At 39.6% G+C, this 22,232-nt stretch overlaps 1 protein-coding gene across 1 annotated transcript in view; it reads left to right on the forward strand.

Annotated features, from left to right (window-relative positions):
* The window catches only part of LOC120534740 (zinc finger protein 723-like), a 44,332-nt gene that overhangs the window by 17,690 nt on the left and 4,410 nt on the right, over positions 1–22,232 (forward strand). Inside the window, exon 3 of the mRNA XM_039762323.1 lies at positions 17,682–18,008. Within this exon, the coding sequence (XP_039618257.1) occupies positions 17,682–18,008 (327 nt within the window). The remainder of the gene's footprint in view (positions 1–17,681; positions 18,009–22,232) is intronic.

Here is a 22,232-nt window from a genome sequence, read left to right on the forward strand (position 1 = left end):
TCTTTGAAAGGGAGGGATTGTAAAATGATTTTATATATTGTAGAGATGGAGTCTAAGTCCTTGAAACCGATCAATATTTTTTCCAGCATGGATGAGGGTGCAAGATGAGGAAAATCTGGAAGGTTCTGTTTAACAAAGTTCCTGATTTGAAGATAGTGAAAGAAATGTGTAGCTGGAATGTTAAATTTGGAATGTAATTGTTCATAGGATGTTGTCTATATAAAGATCTCTAAGCAAGTTAATTCCAAATTTTTCCAGATATTAAAACTGCATATGTTTGTGAAGGTTGAAAGAGGTGGTTCTCTTGTCAGAGGTGCCACAGATAGAAGCTTCTCCGTCTTAAAATGCTTTCTACATTGGTTCCAGATTCTAAGTGAGTGGAGCACAATTGGATTATTAGTGTATTGCCGATAACGTGTGTTTATTGGAGCAAGAGCAAGGAATACAAAGAAGTACTGCAGGATTTTACTTCTATTGCGGTCCAAGCCTGTGTATGTTCTTCTATTTGTGTCCAGGTTCTTATCGCCTGTATATTTGCTGCCCAGTAATAAAACTGGAAGTTAGGTAGAGCCATGCCACCTTCTGCCTTTTGTCTTTGTAGGGTCGCTCTTTTGATGCGTGGATGTTTTGAATTCCAAATAAATGAGGTTATTGTTGAATCTAATTGCTTAAAGAATGATTTATTAATGTATATTGGATGTTTTGAAATAAAAAGGAGCTTAGGAAGAATATTCATCTTAACAGTGTTAATTCTTCCAGCTAGTGTGAGATGAAGGGTTGACCATCTATGCAAGTCTTGTTTAATTTTTTCCATGCAGACGCAAAATTTTGTTGATAAAGAGCTTTATGTTTACTTGTGATGTTTACCCTAGGTATTTAAACTGTTCTGCAATGATAAAAGGTAGGGTGTCTAATCTAATATTATATGCTTGAGAATTCACTGGAAAGAGTACACTTTTATTCAGATTAATTCTGAGACCAGAGATCTTTTGAAATTCTGTGAGTGCTGCTAAGACTGCAGGCACAGAATTTTCTGGGTCCGATATATACAGTACCATATCATCTGCATATAATGAGATTTTCTGTTCCAGTCCTTCTCTGCTAATCCCCTTTATCTGATCAGTATTTCGACAATGTATTGCCAGTGGTTCAATGGCAATGCAAACAGCAGTGGTGACAAGGGCATCCTTGTCTAGTGCCACGTTCTAGTTTAAAGTAGTCTGAGCAAATGTTGTTGATGCAAACTGAAGCTTCTGGGTTAGTATACAGTAATTTAATCCATGCACAAATGTTGGGCCAAACCCAAACTTCTCCAATGTAGTAAAAGGTATTTCCATTCAATCATGTCGAATGCTTTTTCTGCATCCAATGATAATAATATTTCTGGGGTGTTTGATTTAGTTGGTGAGTATATTACATTAAACAGGCGTCAAGATTTGAAGATAAGTGTCGGCCCCTAATAAATCCAGTTTGGTCTTGTGATATTACGAGGGAGCACTTTCTCCATCCTTCTAGCTATGATTTTAGAGAGTATTTTAACGTCGTTATTCAGAAGTGAAATTGGTCTGTATGATGCACATTGTAATAAGTCCTTATTTTGTTTTGGAAAGACAGTGATTAGTGCTTGGCAAAGGTTTGTGGAAGAGATTGGTTATCTCTGGCTTCTGTAAATGTTGCTAATAGGAAGGGAGCTAGCTGAGCGGAGAATTTCTTGTAAAACTCTGCAGGGTAGCCATCAGGGCCTGCTGCTTTTCCACCTTGGAGTGACTTTATAGCATCTAGTAATTCTGATAAACAGAGGTTTATCAAGTTCCTCCACACTAAAAGCGTCTATTTGTGGTATCTGTAATGTATCCAGAAATGCATTAGATTGTGTATTGTCTTCTTTAAACTCAGTAGTATATAGGGATTTATAGTAGTCTCTGAAAGTGTGCATTATATTTTTGTGTTCATGATTTTATCTCCGTTCGTGTTAGTGATTACGAGATTGCTTGCACTTCTTGCTTGTGAATTTGTTGAGCTAAAAGCTTATTAGCTTTCTCTCCATGTTCATAGTAATGATGTCTGGATTTGTAAATTAGTTGTTCAGTTTCTTTAGTTGTCAAGAGGTTTAATTCTGAATGTAGAGCCTGCCTCCTCCTATGTAGAGTCTCGCTTGGTAGTCTGGCATGTTCTTCATCTATTTTAGTAATTTCGCTTTTTATCTCTGCTACTTTCTTGGCTCGGATTTATTTCTGTGGGAAAGATATGAGATAATCTGTCCTCTTAAGAAGGCCTTAAGAGTTTCCCAGAGTATTCCTGCAGAGATCTCGGGGATGTATTTGTCTCTAGAAAGAATTTGATTTGTTTGGATATAAATTCAGTACAATTCTCGTCAGCTAATAGAAGCGGGTTGAGGCCATCTGCGGGTGAGTGTATGGGGCTTAGTAATTTTAGCTCCAAGATCATAGGAGCATGGTCCGAAATAACAATAGCATCGTATTTACAAGATTTAATCTTAGGCAAGAAGTTATTGTCTATAAAGAAGTAATCAATTCTTGAGTAGCAATGATGTACTGGTGAGTAGAAAGAATATGTTCTTGAATTTGGGTTTAAAACCTCCAGGGATCTGATAAGTTGTGATCAGTTATAAACTTTGTAATTATCTTTGCGGTGTTAGATGCGTTCCCCTGTGGAGGAAGTCCTATCTAAAAGTGGATTTAGAACACAATTAAAGTCCCCAGCCATTATAACTTTATGAGTGTTCAGATTGGGAATGGATGCAAATAAATTTTGTATAAATTCCTTATCATCAACATTAGGTGCATAAACATTTATCAAAATCATTTTACAGTTAGATAAGTCTCCCATGACCATTACATATCTCCCTTCAGGATCCAATACTACATCTGATGCTACAAATGGTACTGTTCTATGTATGAGAATTCCCACACCTCTAGTTTTCTTCGTAAAACTAGAATGGAACATTTGGCCAGTCCAGTCTTTATGCAGCCGGAACTGATCCTTGCTTAGTAAGTGGGTTTCCTGTAAAAATACTATTTTAGCATTTAGACCTGTTAGGTGAGAGAGAACTTTCTTTCTCTTTAATTCGTGATTCAGGCCTTTAACATTCCAGCTTACGAAGTTAACTGTCCCATCATGGAGACACTGATTCTGAGTTTTTGATGTCATTTTATAGTCTTAACTGGAAGTGAGACAGCTTTGGCCTTAATTTCCTATTTCCCCTAGAGTTGTTGCCATGCAGCTTATTATTACGTTGGTAGTTATAATTATAAAGATTGAGAGGATAGATTAGGTATAGATCAGGCCTGCTCTCTTTCTCTCCCCTTAACACCCACCCTCCCTTTTTGCCTCCCCAAGTGAGGCTAGAGCCCATTTCACACTGTCCCAGTCCTCTCCCATACCCAGAGACGGAGCACGTCCAAAGCAAAACAAGCCCCTATGCAGTGGCGCTTTAGGGTTAATAGATAGAGATATCTGTTACCAATATAGTCTTTAAAAAAATTTTTAAAAAAGAGTTTTGCACTTAAAATATATATATAATGTTAAGCAATTTTAGTGCATTAAGATGATACACCCAGATGTGTTAAAAATGTGTCCAGAATAAGCATAACAAGTCTTAATGCAGTAATAGCAATAACAATAAAGGGTTTAGGGTAGAGATGAAATGATTAGAAAAGAAAAAGAAAAAAAAGAAGAGAAAAAAAGAATAATTAAGCACAATAAAACATAAACAGATAGTGCCCTAGTAATACTAAGTAATACTAAGTAATAATGAGAATATATGAGAATATATGCTGATAAAAACCTGTATTTTAAAACGAATAGATCAGACAGTAGATTATAAATCCTTGCTTTATCATTAACCCCTATGACTCACTATTATGTATCAGAATTGTCCCAGGATCAGCTTTGTTAATTCCTTTTCTGCTTCTTCCTTGCTAGCGAAGACATAGAATTGACCCTGCCATTCCACTTTCAGTTTTGCCGATACAGGAGGCTGTCTTTGATGCTGGCTTGCAGTAACCGCTGTTTAATATTATAGAAGGCTGCGCGCTTAGTAGCTGTTGCTGGAGAGAAGTCAGGAAAGATACGAATGTGGTTATTTTCATATATAATATCTTCATTGTTTCTGAGGTGTGCCATCACCTCTAGCTTACATAATAATCGTTTAAAATGAACTATAAAGGATTTTGGTCTGGGTTTAACAGTGTTTGATCCGCGTATGCAGTAAGCCGCTGCTATCTCAGATTGTGCTTTAAAATCGTCCCCGATTATTTTAGAAAAAAGTTCAGCTGCAAATTTCACAGGGTTTGAACTTTCTCGATTCTCAGGCAGACCTTCAATTCTGACATTATACCTTCTACTCCCATCTTCCAAAGCAGCCAGTCTGTCTCCAAGTTTTTCTCCGAGTTTTTTGCATTCGGAGCTGACATTTACTGCTTTTTCCTCGGCACTGGTAGCTAATTTTTCGGCCATTTCAATCCGATTCATGAATGTCTCCTTGAGATCCTCCAATTGATCAGTAAGCGTGCTCAATTTAATCGAGTTTTTCTGAATGTGCTCTTCAGTTTTACCAAGCACCTGTCGAAGCTCAAGTTGCACCTCTTGACGCAGCCTTTCATTTGCCTGTTGGAATTCCTGTCTCACCTCCTGTCTCATTTTTTCGCTTGCCTTTGCCCTTGCTTTCTCATTAGCCTTCTCGCTTTTCTTTATATCTTGAATGAGCTTAGCGAGCAACACCTTCAGTTCAGACAGTTCAATTGTGCTTTATTGTACCATAGATGAAGCAGCAGACTCTGCTGTAGCCGGTGTCCCTGCTGCTCCCGTCTCGCATAATTGCGTAATTGAAGCCACGGACTTCAAGGCCCTTTCCAGTTTCAGGTGATCTTCTCCGATCGGCGAGCTGTCCAGATCTGCACTCACGATTGCACCTTCGCTTCCCTTTTCGCTCTCAGTCGGCAACGATGTAGCGGACCGTGGTCCCAAGGAGTATGTACTTTCACCCATCTGATCCAGGTCTGTCTCTGAAAGGCCGTATCTTGAACTAGGGCTTGCTGATCTTAGCTTGGGTGTAGCTTTAGTTTTCGATTCTTTCGGACCCCCCTTCTTGTTGGCCATGTTTATATGTGCTTACATATACTGTAGCAGGCCCTCTCGGGCTGAATAAATACAGGATATCTCAGGATAATAAGCAAATAATATGAAAAATAACACCGCTGCTAACAGAGTTCCACTTCAGACGTCCATGTCTCGCATCTTACACGTGCCTGACTTCGCCTTATACATTGGCAGCTACACAAACAGTAAAACACAGATTCACTATATTGGTACAAGTTTAGATGTTTTCTGTTCTTTCATTATAGTTTGTAACATTAAGCAAACAATCTAAACCTGTCTTTAGTTAAAGTGTTAAACAGATGTGCAGTTGCAAGAAAAAATTTGTGAACCCTTTGGATTTTCTGCTCTAATTTCTCCTAACAGTGTGGTCTGATCTTCAATTAAGTCCCCAAAAATGGACAAACGCTATGATGTTAAGTAATAACAGTTAGACGTCTCGTCATTCCTGAATACATTGTTTAAACCTGAACAGTCCAGTTTGTGACCCACTGTCTTTACTAACTTCTTGATCCTCCTTTATCTCCAATAGCAAAATAACCGCACTTCGCATCGGAGAAGTAGTGTGTTAAAGAAGTTATGAAAAAGAAAAGGAAACATTTTAAAAATAACTTAACATGACTGTCAATGTAATTGTTTTGTCACTGTTATGAGTGTTGCTGTCATATATATATATATATATATATATATATATATATATATATATATATATATATATATATAAAGATATATATATATATGCACACACACACACACACACATCCACATATATATACATATACATACATATCTATAAACATACAGTATATATGGTTGAAATAGTTTTTACTGTCAAATAATGCAAAGAGCACGCGACACATGTTTTGCCCTAATTCTGGGCTCATTAGGCGTACACACTCACTGCACTCCCTCTCGGGAATCGAACATCGGGCGTCAGCGTCAGAGGCAAAGCCACGGCGTGTGGTTTGTTTATTTGACAGTATGTAGATCGGGGTAATTACATTCAAGGCATTCGTAGTCTGAATCACAATCTGACTGTATGGGTGGTTATGTTCAGCCTTATGATAATGTTCCGGCACGGAGGATTTAGAGAGATGCACTGGGAGAAGTATAATCTGAACCTCTCTACAGTTTCCTTTATTTTCGGGTTGTAATGTTCATCAAATTTACGTATCATTTGGTCCAGTGGCGGACCTTGCATTTCACATCTAGGCCTTCAGTTGTGCTCCGTCTGAATCAACCCGTCCCTCAAAAACTAATTTATGGTCATAGAAACAATATGCAGAAATAAAGAGCCGCTGCATTGAAGATAGATAACTCCTGTAGCCACAATAAATGCCTTTATTGAATAGATAAACCAGGGATGAACAACTTCATTTCTATTGCAGCCACAGCCACGACACACATAAAAAACAGCAATAATAACTCATAAACGTGCAATATCATTTAGGAAAATCTCAACATTTTACTTACCAAAAATTTGGATTATTTGTAAACAAAATCCATCGTCCTCTCTTTCCTCAAAAACAGTTCGATTACTCTATCGTACGGATTATCGGAGCGCTTCAGTTCCATCAAAACCTCACTTTCTATCCCCATCGAAGCTAATGGTGAAAGGCGAACCCGCCGTATGGTATTCCTGGCATACTGTAAGTCTGAATTCGCTTTAGGGCTGAAAATGTCCGCTCGCCAGAAGCAGTGTACACGGGAATGCTCACCGCCAAATATACCAATGTGAACAGCCGCCCCATGCTCTCATTCAGATTTTTCTGATGAATGAAGTCAAGGAGATCAGTGGGAGATTTTTCTGCAAAATCATCCATGGCATACATTACAGTCAGTTCTGCTTTTAGCCGAGACAGATCAAAACCCAATCCGTGGCTCTTTTTTCTTGTATTCCCGAAACTTCTGGGGCTCGAGGAGCGTGACAAACATTAGGTTTTCGTGGTCTTGAATCTGGTCTGTGTCTGGCAAATAATATTGTCCAGAATCCTGCCATGGAGTTGGCTGTAGTGTCCGCGAGGATCTTGCGCTCTGATCGACTGCGGTGCGTTCAGTGGCCTTGTAGAGTTCCTCATATTGGCTTCTATCCAATCAATGGATCTGAATACGGTGACGTTGCCGTACGCCTGCTAGAGGGCCCTACTGACACCAACTCAAAATCTGATTGGTTGAAGCAACAGCTTAATCGACATTTATTCTGTGTTAGAGTGCCTCCCCAATGTGAAAGCATCTCTGCCTGGCAACAAAGGATGGCTGAAATGTGATTGGTTAAATGCTTTAATACGAAAATACATGGCTGGAAGCAGCACAACCATCGGAAAAGCTATGAAAGGAAGCGGACAGACTATTTGGAATTATTTAATAAGTATTCATGGACAAAATATAATTAACATCGGTTTGTGATTAAGATATTTTTACTTACTTCGGTGGGTTGGCGCCCTGCCCGGGATTGGTTCCTGCCTTGTGCCCTGTGTTGGCTGGGATTGGCTCCAGCAGACCCCCATGACCCTGTATTCAGATTCAGCGGGTTAGAAAGTGGATGGATGGATGGATATTTTTACTTAAGAATATGCTAAGCACAGTCCTTGACCTGCGAATAGTTTCCTTATATGGGCAGGCACCCAATTACGTGGGAGGCTTGATGATGTGAGACGTAACTCCGCCTCCCACGGCCATCGAGCTGCAGTCTATTACAGTATAAGGACGAAAATAGGTTCCAGTTATGACCGTTACGCGTAGAATTTCAAAATTAAACCTGTCTAACTTTTGTAAGTAAGCTGCAAGGAATGAGCCTACCAAATTTCAGCCTTCTACCTACACGGGAAGTTGGAGAATTAGTGATGAGTGAGTGAGTGAGTGAGTGAGGGCTTTGCCTTTTATTAGTATAGATGACCTCCACCACACATTTCCTGCAGCTGCTGCTCAGTTTTCAATTTTACTTCCTTCCTCCCTTTCAGAATTTTCAGTTTCTTGGGCAGCACGGTGGCGCAGTAGGCAGCGCTGCTGCCTCGCAGTTAGGAGACCCGGGTTCACTTCGCAGGTCCTCCCTGCGTGGACTTTGCATGTTCTCACCGTGTCTGTATGGGTTTCCTCCCACAGTCCAAAGACATGCAGGTTAGGTGCATTGGTGAACCTAAATTGTCCCTAGTGTGTGTGCTTGGGGTGTGTGTTCCCTGCAGTAGGCTGACGCCCTGCCCGGGATTTGATCCTGCCTTACACCCAGTGTTGGCTGGGATTGGCTCCCGTAGACCCATGTGACCCTGTGTTAGGATAAAGTGGGTTGGACAATAACTGACTAACTGATGTCTCTGGGATTCCTTGAATGATCAGCTGACTTGAGGTAATGCTCTGTGTTCTGATTGGCCAGTGCAGAACATCAGTTTAAGCCTTTCTTTTTTAGATTTCTTCTTTTCTTCCTGGCTCAATGGTTTGTCTTTAGATTCGGTGGTAGGTACAGAGTATTTGGTAAAGGGCATTTATTTAGTATCCGAAACAGCTGCCGGTGCCTATATTTGTACATTTTTTATTACATAGATATCTAGTTGCAGTATTGCTTTGGTGGTAGTTTGGTTTTCAGGTGCAATTTTTTGTTTTTCTTGCGTATACACTTTTTCATTTTAAATAAATTTTTTGTGAATTCTTGGGTTTTCATTGTGTGTAGTTTTTTTCTGCTTGATTTTGTTTTTTCTTTCTCTTCTCTCAAGGAAGGCTATGATTTTGAGTATATACATTTTTATCTTTATTTTTAATTTTAGGACTGTAAAATTCACTGTATATTTTGCTCACTATTTTTTAATTGTGACATTTTTGTTTTTGTGTACCTGTAAATAAAACCCACTTTTCTTTTGGAAATGCCATCTTTTTGTGTCTGTGTTTCCATGTCTGACTTTTCTCAAATTTGATCCCAGTCAGTTCCAAACTACAAGACACCCACTTTGTAGTTTGGTGCCAACCTTGCCACTACATGGGGTGTCACAATCTGCCTTTGCTCTTCTTCTGAGAGTGAAAGATCATACTTGGCATTGTAGTGCCTCTCCTCTGTGCCCTGTGTTTCAGGAACGGTGTAAAGCAGCATTGTCTGATGTTGTAGCCACTGTCACCTGACACAAGTAAGGACTTGATTGCTGTTACAATGAATGGTTCAGGTAATAAGAGACACTGAGGGGTCAGCAGGATACTTTATCAACGCACAGTTCACCACGTACACCATCACAACTTCCAATGCTACTCTGCCTTAAATAAAAATGAATAACGGGTTGAGCGAGGACACAGAGACGTGACGTTTGTCAGCCACATCTTGGATGCCTTGTGTATTAATGGAGTGTCACTGTTTACGGTTAACAAAACCAGCTTCAATCTTGCCCTATTGCAATACGAGTAATGTAAAGTGCTTCGATTGAGTTAGGATAGCTGGACAAAGCTACTGATTGCTGTTTTACGTTGTCAGAAACATGTCATGTGTTATGTGTGTACACCCACACTGTACGAACACCCGATGTAGTGCCTCAGCAGTCAGTTAATGACTTCCAGCACAGCAGACATAATGGAGTGAAGCCTGGCTGAGATACTGTTGAGGTGTCAGCCAGTTCACTGAGAAGTGAAAACACCTAGCCGATATAAAGTGATGACAAAACAGAATTTCTTTAGTGCAAATATGTATCATTGGAGCTTTTAAAGGGAACTAAAATACAGTCTGTACATCATAGTCATCATTTCTGAGGTGTCTTGTTTATCACTTCGACACACTTATAAGAACAGCTCAGTGAAATTAATTTGTATTTATATATTTTTTAGTTGTCATTTAGCTGGTTTGACTGCATTTTACTACTTGATCAAGGGAGTCATCATTTCCCAGTTTCTCTGTAATATTATGTATGCATTGGTAAGAGTTGCACTAAACACACGGTAATTCCCCTGTCAAGTTTTCTTTTGTAAATCTCGATATTTGAATGGGCATATACTTATGTTGAGTCTCATTTTGTGTGTACTCGAGCTTTATAAATGAGGGCTCAGGAGCTTCACTTGTCTACCTATAGAGAGATCTCACCCCAGGCAGCCTGACTCCAAACTCAACAGGAGGCTTCAGCATGCACAGGCCCAAAATATATTGCTGGCTTAGATAATTACAATAAAGCTCTTATCAAATGTAAAGAACCACCAATATTCAGAAGTGACATTAATGTGGCCCGTCTCTTAGGGTCTCACCCACAAAACACAAAGATATTTGGATAATAAACAACACAATATGAACAAAACATGAAATTACATAACTAAATGAAAGGGCAAGTAATATTTGAAAAACAAAAAAAGCACTAAATAAACAGAGATGTTCTTTGAAATGCTTTTATTAGCTTTTCCAGCTTTATTCTTATCTCCCTTTCTTATTATCTCCTCTTGACAATCTTTAAGAGTTATATTGATGTGATGCTGAGACACCTTAACTGTTAGCTAAACTACCATCCTTGATGGTCTGATGAATGGTCTCCTCTTGTCTGTTATATTTCTTATGTTCTTATTCCGTATGTTCATGAGCAGATCTTTATGGAGAAGAGACAGCTTTGCCAGCCCCCACATTTCTTCCCTTTTATTTGTCTGAGTGCCTCCAAGCCACACCTCCAGTCTCCTCTCATTGGTTGAACACCTGACTTGACTGGACTGTAAAGGTTTAATTGACATGTTCAGCTTTGACAGTCCAGTTGTTTGTGTGTTGTGAGTTCAGGTTGATTGTGTTTGTCTGTGATTTTAGTGCAGTTGAAGATCAGACCACATTCTCAGGAGAAATTTGGGCAAAAATTCAGGAGATTTTGAAGAGTTCACAAACTTTTTCTTGCATCTGTAGAGAGATTTAAATTAAATTGAAGATTTTAAACAACACATTCTCAGAGCTGATTAATCCAACCGAGTGTCCATCTCTGTGCATCTTTAGCTAACAGTCTGGTGTCTGGCCTGTTTGTGCTGTAATGTGTACAAGAACATGGTGACACAGTTTGCAACCAGTTATGGGTAAATTTGGGACAAACATTAGGAAGTGTGGGTCGGTGAGGGGAGTACTTTGAAGACCTCCTCAATCCCACTAACATGCCTTCCAATGAGGAAGCAGAGCCTGGGGACTTGGAATTGGGCTCTCCCATCTCTGGGACTGAGGTCACCGAGGTAGTCAAAAAACTCCTTGGTGGCAGGGCCCCGGGGAGTGGATGAGATACACCCGGAGTTCCTCAAGGCTCTGGATGTTGTAGGACTGTCTTGGTTGACACATCTCTGCAACATCACATGGACATCAGGGACAGTGCCTCTGGATTGGCAGACTGAGGTGGTGGTCCCCCTCTTTAAGAAGGGGAACAGGAGGATGTTTTCCAACTACAGAGGGATCACACTCCTCAGCCTCCTTGTAAAAGTCTATTCAGGTTTCTGGAGAGGAGGGTCCGTCAGATAGTCGAACCTCGGATTCAGGAGAAACAGTGTGGTTTTTGTCCTGGCCGCGGAACAGTGGACCAGCTCTACACCCTTAGCAGAGTCCTGGAGGGTGCATGGGAGTTTGCCTAACCAGTCTACATGTGTTTTGTGGACTTAGAAAAGGCATTTGACCCTGTCCCTCGGGGAATCCTGTGGGGGGTGCTCCGGGAGTATGGGGTACCGGACCCACTGATAAGAGCTGTTCGGTCCCTGTACAAGCAGTGTCAGAGCTTGGTCCGCATTGCCGTCAGTAAGTCGAAACGGTTTCCAGTGAGAGATGGACTCCACCAGGGCTGCCCTTTGTCATTAATTCTGTTCATAACTTTTATGGACAGAATTTCTAGGCACAGCCAGGGTGTTGAGGGGGTTCGGTTTGGTGGACTCAGGATTGGGTAACTGCTTTTCGCAGATGATGTTGTCCTGTTTGCTTCATCAGGCCGTGGTCTTCAGCTCTCACTGAATCGGTTCGCAGCTGGTGTGAAGCGTCTGGGATGGGAATCAGCACCTCCAAATCCGAGACCATGGTCCTCAGCCTGAAAAGGGTGGAGTGCCCTCTCAGGGTTGGGATCAGGTGGAGGAGTTCCAGTATCTCGGGGTCTTGTTTCTGAGTGAGGGAAGAATGGAGCATGAGATCGACAGGCGAATCCGTGCGGTGTCCGCAGTGATGCGGGCTCTGCATCGGTCTGTCGTGGTGAAAAAAGAGCTGAGCCGTAATTTACCAGTCGATCTACGTTCCTACCCACACCTATGGTCATGAGCTATGGGTAGTGACCAAAAGAACAAGGTCATGAATACAAGCGACTAAAATGAGTTTTCTCCGCAGGGTGTCTGGGCTTTCCCTTAAAGATAAGGTGAGAAGCTCACTCATCCAGGAGAGGTTCAGAGTAGAGCCGCTGCTCCTCCGCTTCGAGAGGAGTCAAATGAGGTGGCTCGGGTATCTGATCAGGATGCCTCCTGGACGCCTCCCTGGTGAGGTGTTCTGTGCACGTCCAACCGGGAGGAGGCCCCAGGGAAGACCCAGGACACGCTGGAGGGACTATGTCTCTCCCAGAGGAGCTAGAAAAAGTGGCCGGAGAGAGGGAAGTCTGGGCATCTCTGCTAAAGCTGCTGCCCCCGTGACCTGACTTCGGATAAGCGGAAGAGGATGGATGGATGGATGGACATTAGGAAGTTGTTCTTTACACAGAGGGCCACAGACACATGGAGTAAGTTCACGGTTTTCAAAATTTTTTCAACAAGTACCACTCCGCGAGGACCAGTAAACTGAAGTACCACTGTCCATGAATCATTAATTTATACCCGTGTTGCTTTGAAGAAAAAGTCACTATAATCACTATAATGACTATAATTATGATATTAAAGTGATATTAAACTAATTAAAGAAACAGTTTAAAGAAGTGTGAGGTGTATAAACAGGTGAAACGACAGGTAGCAACATCGATTCGTGGAAAATAAAGAACCACACGAGTACCACTTGGCATGACTTGAAGTACCACCAGTGGTATGCGTATCACAGTTTGAAAACCGTGGGAGTAAGTGACCAAGTAGTGTGTTAAACTGTAGGAGTTGAGGGGCTTTCAAAACTCGACTTGATGTTATTTTAGAAGCATTAAATGGATAGGACTGGTGAGCTTTGTTGGGCCGAATGTCCAGATATCGTCAGATTGCTCAAATAGATCTGCAGTCGCTTGAGGAAAAATTCCAGACTTGTTGCTATCTCGGCTCTTCACTTTGTTTTTTGATTTCTGTCCCTTTCTCATATAGCAGGGCATTTTGTGCTTTATTTTATTGTTGAATAAGTTTGGATTTCTCCAACTTTGACTTGTCTGTTGTTTAATGGTACACGTTGAGACCGCTCGGTTAGCTCTGTATTTCAGCTGATGGAAAGAGAAAGACATTGAAGGATGGAGTTTGGATTGACTTGTTTGCATATCCCACTTGAGAAGTCTTGGTGTGTTTGAATGTAACTTTGTTATTTATTGATTGTCATGAGTATCAAGTTGTTTTAGTAAACATTTACTCCAAAAACTGCACCAGCATTTCCAGTGTGACTGTTCCATTGAACCATTTTCAGGTGCTCCCTTATCAAAAGATAAAATACATCCATCCATCTATTATCCAACCCGCTATATCCTAACACAGGGTCACGGGAGGTCTGCTGGAGCCAATCCCAGCCAACACAGGGCGCAGGAAGCAAACCCCGGGCAGGGTGCCAGCCCACCGCAGGGCACATTCACACACCAAGCACACTAAGGGATAATGTAGGATCGCCAATGCATGTCTTTGGACTGTGGGAGGAAACCCACGCAGACACGGGAGAACATGAACACTCCATGCAAGGAGGACCCGGGAAGCGAACCCAGATCTCCAAACTGCGAGGCAAGGTAAAACACATGCAATGACTAAAAAAGAAACAAAATAAAGGTATGGAAAATTATATCCAAGATATAAGATCCAGTCTTTGGAGGGTAGCAGGCAGTGTGGTGGAGACTTTAAGGCTTTGGACTGCAAACCCTGATATTATTGGTTCAGATCCCACTACTGACTCCGTGTGTCCATGAACAAGTCACTGGACCTGCCTGTGCTCCAGTTGGAAAACCAAACAAAATGCAAACAATTCTATCAAAAATGTTTGTAGCTGTGTGTGCAGCTCGGTTTCCCAAAGTTACCAAAGTTCAGCAGCTCTAAGCTAAAAAATGGAAATGATTCCACAGACAAAATAACTTCGTTTTTAAGAGATTAGTTAAGTTTCAAAGTAAAACAGTTCACACAAAAAGGAAAATTAAAATAGCAAAAATGGAAAAATTAACAATTAGAAAAGATCAGTTTGAAGCTAAATCTTATTACATCTTAAATCGTTACTAATCACTTATCATTTCTGAACTAATTCAAAATGGTCAGAAAACTGTATGCTTATCCCATTTCTAAGGTAAAAATGGGTCTTTCAAGTCCCCGTTTACTGGGACCATCAGTTTGAAACACAACTAGATCTAATATCGAACTGTTTCTCAGTTACAGTAAGAAGGTTCTATCTCTTACTAACTTATAGGGGGATAAATCATACCATTGTCTATGACTATGGAAGAAATTATATTCTATTCAAATTAAGCAAACATTAATATAGGTTTAACTCAAAACTTTAACTTTCTAAGATTGGCTCTTACACTTGCAATAGCAAGTGTTGCAATTCAAACAGAATGAGTCTGTGATTAACTAGACTTTAAAACCATGTTGTTACAGAAACATCTTAAACAGTTTTTATTTAAATGAAAGTATCCTGAATAATCTTGGAATTCAGTAATTCAACAGTATAATAATGTTTTGAATTTCAATTTTCAGTATGGATTTTAAGCAGTGTTTTTCAACTACTGTCTGAGAATAATTAGAAATATGCACATGCTAAGATAAATCAGACAGTTCATGATATATCATTCTTTATAAACTCTGTGCTGAAACTCCCACCAAGACTGTAACCCTACCTTGTGCTGTTGCACTGGCGGATCTCCATCCCTGCCTCACATTACATTTCAAGGCTTGCATTATATTTTGAGATTTATGAATACCAGTACTTCTTTAATGGGGGGTGAATAGGATTGCTGTGTTTGTTGTGGTATCAAAGGGTATCCAGCATTGTAAAATTGTGTTGTATTAGTATGACATACAAATGTTCTAATATCATAACATCTCTAATATCAACAGATGGCGCAGAGTCATAATGGTGTGTTGTAAAGGCATGAAACACTCCCTGAGACTGTTTGTTTCATATCTGGTCACCTGGGGCCTCATGTATAAACGGTGTGTACGCACAGAAATGTTGCGTAAGAACTTTTCCACGTTTAAATCGCGATGTATAAAACCTACACTTGGCGTAAAGCCACGCACTTTTCCACGGTACCTCATGCCTTGTCGTACGCAAGTTCTCCGCTCGGTTTTGCAAACTGGCGGCACCCAGCGTCAAAGCAGTGCTACTGTTCCTGTGTGGTTACTCATTATTTTCATGACGCGGCTTTATAAATACACTGAAACTAACCGCATATTGTTTATTAGTGTAATGCATTTAATTGTAATTAACTTGTAACAATATAATGGTCCAGGGAACAGCCATAGTATTCCAAATACCATAACTGCTTTAGCGTTGTTACTCTCACTTCTCCTCCTTCTTCTTCTTCTTCTTTCAGCTCCTCCCGTTAGGAGTTGCCACAGCGGATCATCTTTTTCTATATTTCTCTCACTGCACCACTCTGAGTATTTATATCACTGTATCTGAGTGTGAATCACAGCAGCAGCTGATCGGAAAGAGAATTATCTTTATACAGCTTTAAGCACACGCTGTCTCAGCCACTGCAAAACGTTTAAAGCCTTTCCTGTACAGACCTCGCGGTTCAGAAACAGTTTCATCCCAAGAACTTTAAATGCAGCCAATCAATTGCTCCTTGTAGAACTGTTTGTACTTATAAGTACAATCACCCCACTGTAAACTTACACTACAGTTATAATATCGCACAACCTGAGCCACTTTATAAAGCGCGTATTTACATATAATGACGATATCATTTTTAAGGTGAAATGCAGCAAAATATGTTTGTTAAATTATACAGATAAAACTTTAACTTCATTTAAATAATCTATATTCTTTACTGGGAGTGTCGTGAAGGATAGAATAATTAAACTTGTACTACGAAGATATTTCAATGTTCCTTAAACGTTTTGAAGAATCAGCGCTAAGCTTACAGATGGCTTAACGTCTATTACAGAGCTGATTGTGTGGCGATCGGTTACTTGGGGAAAGAAAAGCACTGACTGCAGTGACGGCTACGCCAATATATATTGAATATAAAACAGAAAGAGAAAATAACAACACAGCTAAAAACGCAGCAACAAATTTCGGCAAAAGTTAAATGCTTGTGTCATGAGCACGAGGCAGCTATGCAGTGCAGTGCAGTGTCTCCGTGCATAAGATAACATATTGACATTGGCCGACGAAGGAGCCACCGATTCTGCCACCACAAGCCTAGAGCCGCCCCTGATTGTACTGCTGCAATAAATTATTTCATCGAAGTGAAACACATCTTTAATAATGTGCTTTAACTCCTATCATCATAAAAATGATATCACGTATACATCTCAGTATTTTAGTTATTCAGAGAGCTGTAATATCACAAATGTAATGGACTCTGTGTCCAGTTGGAGGAAGAGAGCCGGTTTAAGAAGCAAGTAGTGATTCACACACATAGAGCACATAGAAGATCAAATACAAAACAAAGCATTTAACGTGCTACTTTAATTACGATGTGAATTGAGAAACTGGTTAATTAAACGATTTTAAGATAAAGTTTATGATGTTCTACTTTAATGACAAAATAAACTACGTGATTAAAGTGGAAATGTCGAGATTGAAGTTGACATTTCGTGCTTTTTCCCCACCGTGTGCCTTTTTTTCTCTGTACCCTCATAAGCTTTCATATGACACTCAGACAGTGGGCTACAACTCGCCTTTTCATTGCGACTTTGATATGTGACTTCTTTTTTATTTCCGGCACTGTGCGATTTTGTGAACGTGAGCTTTCAAGTTTCTCCAACAAGCTATGTCACTTGATCAACTTCATTTTGTTGATTATACCACTGTTTAAACCAACAAATAGTATGTTTTTCATTTGCCTCCACTTGGTATTCGCTGAAATTCTTATATTTTCCCCCGTGCTTTTCCCATTGTCTTTTCACAGAAGGCTGCGCTTAAGGGCGATTTATATTGATTTGCATATTCAAAGAGGCTTAACGTGCACGAGCGTTAGTTTTTACGCTGATCGGGATTTATGTAGCGGAAGAACGTGGAAGTTGGAGTACGCACAGATTCCTGCATCTGGATTTTTCTGTGCGTAAGCACATTTCGGCTTTTGTGCTTACGCCATGTTATAGTGCGAGTTCTACGCACGGCGTTATACATGAGGCCCTGGTATGAAGATTGATTACTTACTCTGCCCATGTGGTCTCGGTGAATAACTTGACTTGGCTTCTTTCTTAACCGATGAGGACATAGAAAAATGGGACTTAAATGTGTTACATTTGTATTGCACTTCTGAATTAATTAAAGCCTGTGTTCTGTACAGAGATAAAGAAGAAGATGCCAAAAATGTATCCAGCTGGCCAGAAGAGTTTACAGAAAGAATGTCAACGTGAAGAGGATGTCATTGAAAAGAGGAACAAAAGAAAGGGTAGGACTAACATTCAGAGACCCCGTAAAATTATAAACCATATCAAGGTGAAAGACTGTAATCCTCAATATATGGGCCCAGATGAAGACTTAAACAGATTGGGCTCCAGTTTGGGCAGACGCTGCTCCTTGAAGGACAGTAATGCCCACAAGCCATCAGAATCCTCGAAGACTAACACAGTGAGGCCCGAGAAGAGATTGTGTCCAAATCAAACTGGAGAAGGTATGTGCTAAAATAAAATAAGGCAGTTATGATTTACCTGAAGGGTGCTTTCTTGCATTTTCACTCTGCTTAGAAACAAAGGATTTCTAAAAAATATGGGTTTCATTTTTAAAGTATAAGGAACAGAAACAATTAATCCTTTGGATTGGAATGAGGAGGCATGGCTGAGTTGTTCTTGCAGTTTTTTCAGTTCAGAATTTCCTTGGTTTGGGTTGCATCTCTTTTTAATAACAATCACAAGCTTAATGTCTTTATTAGGAAGAAAACCTTTTAATAGATTTTAGGCAAATTAAAGAGAAGTCAAAGAAAAGTCGAATCTGTTTGTTTTTAGCTTTCTTTGAAGAAACCCTTTTTTAACAATAATGTATTGCCTTTTTACTTTCTCCATATGTAGTATTGTGGAGTAGACATGTCACCCATTTGACTGTTCAATAAATTTGCACAATTTAGACCCCTCTGAATGAAAGTGTTTCACATCTGCCTGTGTGTAAGATTTTCTGTGCATCAGTGGAGTGTAAAACCTGTGAATGGATAAGCCAGTCCTGTTCACATTTATCATTAGATATTCTGAAATTGCAAAGACTTTGTGAATGTGAAGAAAATTGGCTCACTGAACTTTACTGAGTTAAACAAACAAAATTTTTAGTTAAAGCAGGATTTCATCTAAAACGTGTGAAACATTCTATGAAATTAGTTTGAAAGGATTTTGATGCTTTTCGCCATTTCCTCTTTCCTGTCAATTCAGTTGTACCGTATGAAAAGTGGCTGATCTTTGTGATGTGGTGGCTTTTTTATTTTTGAAGTTTTTGAAAATAGAAGTTGGTACAGTACTTGAAATCTTTTTGAAATTCTCATCCATTTTAGAGCATTAGAAAAAAATGTTGATTCAGTTCAGGTAATTGTATTTTGTAGTCCTGTTCGCTGAGTGTTGGCTCTAATAAATTCACAGGTATGATCTAATGGAACATTTTACAAATGATTAATCACATAATGAGTTAAAACAGACAGGAAAACAAAGCCGTTTCAAAATGATGAACATAAATGAAACACAACAGTGTCTGTCAATGAAAATCAAATATGAAGAACATGGCCAATTATGACAAAGCTAGAAGAGTGAGGATACCACGCCACCATCTTAAATAGGGAGGCAATATGACATCATGTGATGGAGCTGAGCCACGTCAGCAGCCACAAAATGTCCACAAATTATGTGATAGACTGAAGAGTAAAATGACTTATCAAAATAACAAAAATACAGTGATTTGGGGTGGGGGTGGGGTGTTATAGTACAAAACATGCCCTAAACTCGGAACAGGGTGTAGGTGATATCAGACAAATAATGCAAAAACAAACTTTAACTATAGGAAGACAGTTCAGTTAGTACAGCCTACATGACTGTATGCCACCCAGTAAAGGCATTTAGTGTTAGGAATTATTAATATTTTTTTTAAATAGCTAATGCAAACTACGAAGATTCAAAACAATTAATTTAGACGAACAGTCGATCCACCAAAAAACCATGGATGAGTCCATTAAAAAACTACATGGAGTGAAGGAAAATGTCAGAATTAAAAGCATGATCTTCTCAAAATAAATACTACTCTGGTGCTGTATCAGTTTAAAAAGGGTCGCTATGTAGACTGATGTCTTGGGTCTCTAGCCGTACCTTTTGCTCAACTTTAACGATAGGAGTAGCCTTACATTTACAATCAGAAAATCATTTCACTAAGAGCTTTACAAAAAGTTTTTGAGCCAAATTCAACTTTTCACAAAACTGTTAATTTATGTAATTATTTAAAAACAGATGGAAAAGTGGAGAGGAAGGTGACTGAAGGAATCTAGAATGACAACCATACAGGCACTCAAATGGTGACATTTTAGGAGCAGAGTGAACTGGTACATTCCTAGCAGAGTCAACAATGGGTACAAAATCAACCCATTCATCTTGATTAGGACCAATCAAACAGCACAAGTGTTTCTGTAGGCCTCTTTGCCAATTAGCTTCTGGCTGATAACCAAACATTTTAAGTTTTACAGAACAACAAAATCTCTGACAGAATAGTTTTTAGAAATGAGAAATAAATGGAAGACCACGGTTTGATAAATTTGATACAGAAAACCATAGATAGATACTATCAGTGTTTTCTAGAAAGACATCTGCCAGGTGTTTAGTAGAAGGGAATAAGATGCACACATTTCAAAACTCAGTCTACCTCCTTAAAAACTGTATTAAAACCCTTGGAGGAAGGCATATCAGTAATAAAGTCCATGGTTTACTGCTCACATGAACATAATGGTACCAGAGCAGTCCAACATGTAGCTTGTATAATCCCAAACATCTTCAGCCAAATTTTTGTTGGAAAAGTATGCATGAAGTGTCTTTAAAATCTGTGGTCAGATGACACAGTTCCAATATTTTCTTTATATAGCGGGTTGCATAATTGATGGATGCTAGGAGGAGCACACACACACACACACAGACTGAAAGAAGGTATTTTGGGCAGACTCAACATCTGTCATTATATTATCAATTAATGGTAAGAAAATACAGGTAAAATTCCGTTTCAACAAACTCCTAGGCAATCTAAAAAATATTTTGTAATGAAAATTTTGTTCTAATGAGATTCTGTATTTGTTACTATAGTGCTTTCTTTAACTTGTGTCCACGCGTTTTGCAATCATTTCAATAGCTTCTTTTGCGTTAATTTTCCTCCTGCCTACAAGTTATGCTGACAATAATTTTTCTCAGCATTTCCTTATGATAAAAACACTTTCAGGGTGCAAATGATGCCCAAATCCAATGGCTGAAGCACTGCTGTGCATTTGGGTGGGAGGAATTCAACGCAAACATTGTCTAAATGTGAAAGCATGTTGTGGGCAACACAGTTATCAATTAGGATCCGAATCATCCTTTTCTTCATATTGTGAGGTTTCTGAACTCTTTTGAGACCCCCCACCCCCACTCCCCACCCAATGGGAATGACACGTTGAAGTGTGTCCCAAAACACGATTGCGGCATCTGTGGAAGATTGTTTGTCCATTGATGGGGCAGGGTAACAACAGGCTCATAGCGCTGCAGTGAAGCGACACAGAAGCAAATCATAAAAGATCGGGGTTGTGCTATAAGTCCCTGTCTTGCACCTCAAACAACAAGGCTGAGTCTCAGTACTTTTGCAAAACCAGCTTTATTCAGCTTGAAACAGGAACAGCACACTTATTTATTGTAGCGTGATCTTATACTCTGCTATACTCAGACACAGCAGTCAGGCAGGATCGTGGCCAGATCAGTGATCAAGTTACCTGTTACCTGCATTTACAATGTTCCTTGCATATCACCCATTGATATCTTTTCTGTTTGCTTTGGTGGAGAGACGCAGCACAGATTTGAGCCAACTGTTGCCCTGGCAACAGATAAACAGTCCTCCATAGACACGGAGTTTGAAATTTGAGGCACTCTTCGGCGTGCTCTCTAGTTGGAGGAGGGCCCAAGAGAGTTTTCAAACTTCACATTATCTTGAATGAGTGCTGCATTAATAGGAATGTTTCTTGAACGAGCATCACTGAAACACATAAAAACAGCTTTTTCGGCATCTTCAAATGCAGCAGTTCACATACATTGGCAACCTGAGATTTTTCTTCTTTTTTTTTCTCCGTCTTTCAAGAGAGTGTTGATGGCGAAATTCCAAATTCAATGGCAACGTCTTTTTTTTTTTTACTTTTTGCCGAAATCGATAGCTTCAAAAATGTAAAGTTTTTTTTTTTTCTTCTAATATGAGCTATTATCATTTTTCGTGTCTGCCGTTTCTATAGGAGGGTGATAATGAGTTAAATTCCAATGGATGTTTTTCAAATGTTGACGAGCAATAAGCTAAAGGTATCACTGAAAACCGCAGGAAACAAAAAAGGCAAAAAAGTACGAAGAAAGAAAAAAATTACAGTGTTTCTGATTGAGGATCATTGTGCACAACTGAGCTGAGACCACAGAACTAATTGCTCTGCGGATGATTCATTCAGGCATTTCAAGGTCTTTTGGGGATTTTGTTGTAATGAAAGTATCTGCTGAATGTACATGGTAGATAACTTCAGAGATATTTTGATCCAGGCATTTACTGTTCCATCCCCATGGTGGGGAGAGAGAACTATCATAAATGGATGAATAACATTAATAAAATAAGTAACAACTGAAAAGACTACAGGAAAATTTAAAACTAAACTTTAAAGATT

The sequence above is a fragment of the Polypterus senegalus genome, chromosome 8 (assembly GCF_016835505.1).
Source record: "Polypterus senegalus isolate Bchr_013 chromosome 8, ASM1683550v1, whole genome shotgun sequence".
Taxonomy (NCBI): Eukaryota; Metazoa; Chordata; class Cladistia; order Polypteriformes; family Polypteridae; genus Polypterus; species Polypterus senegalus.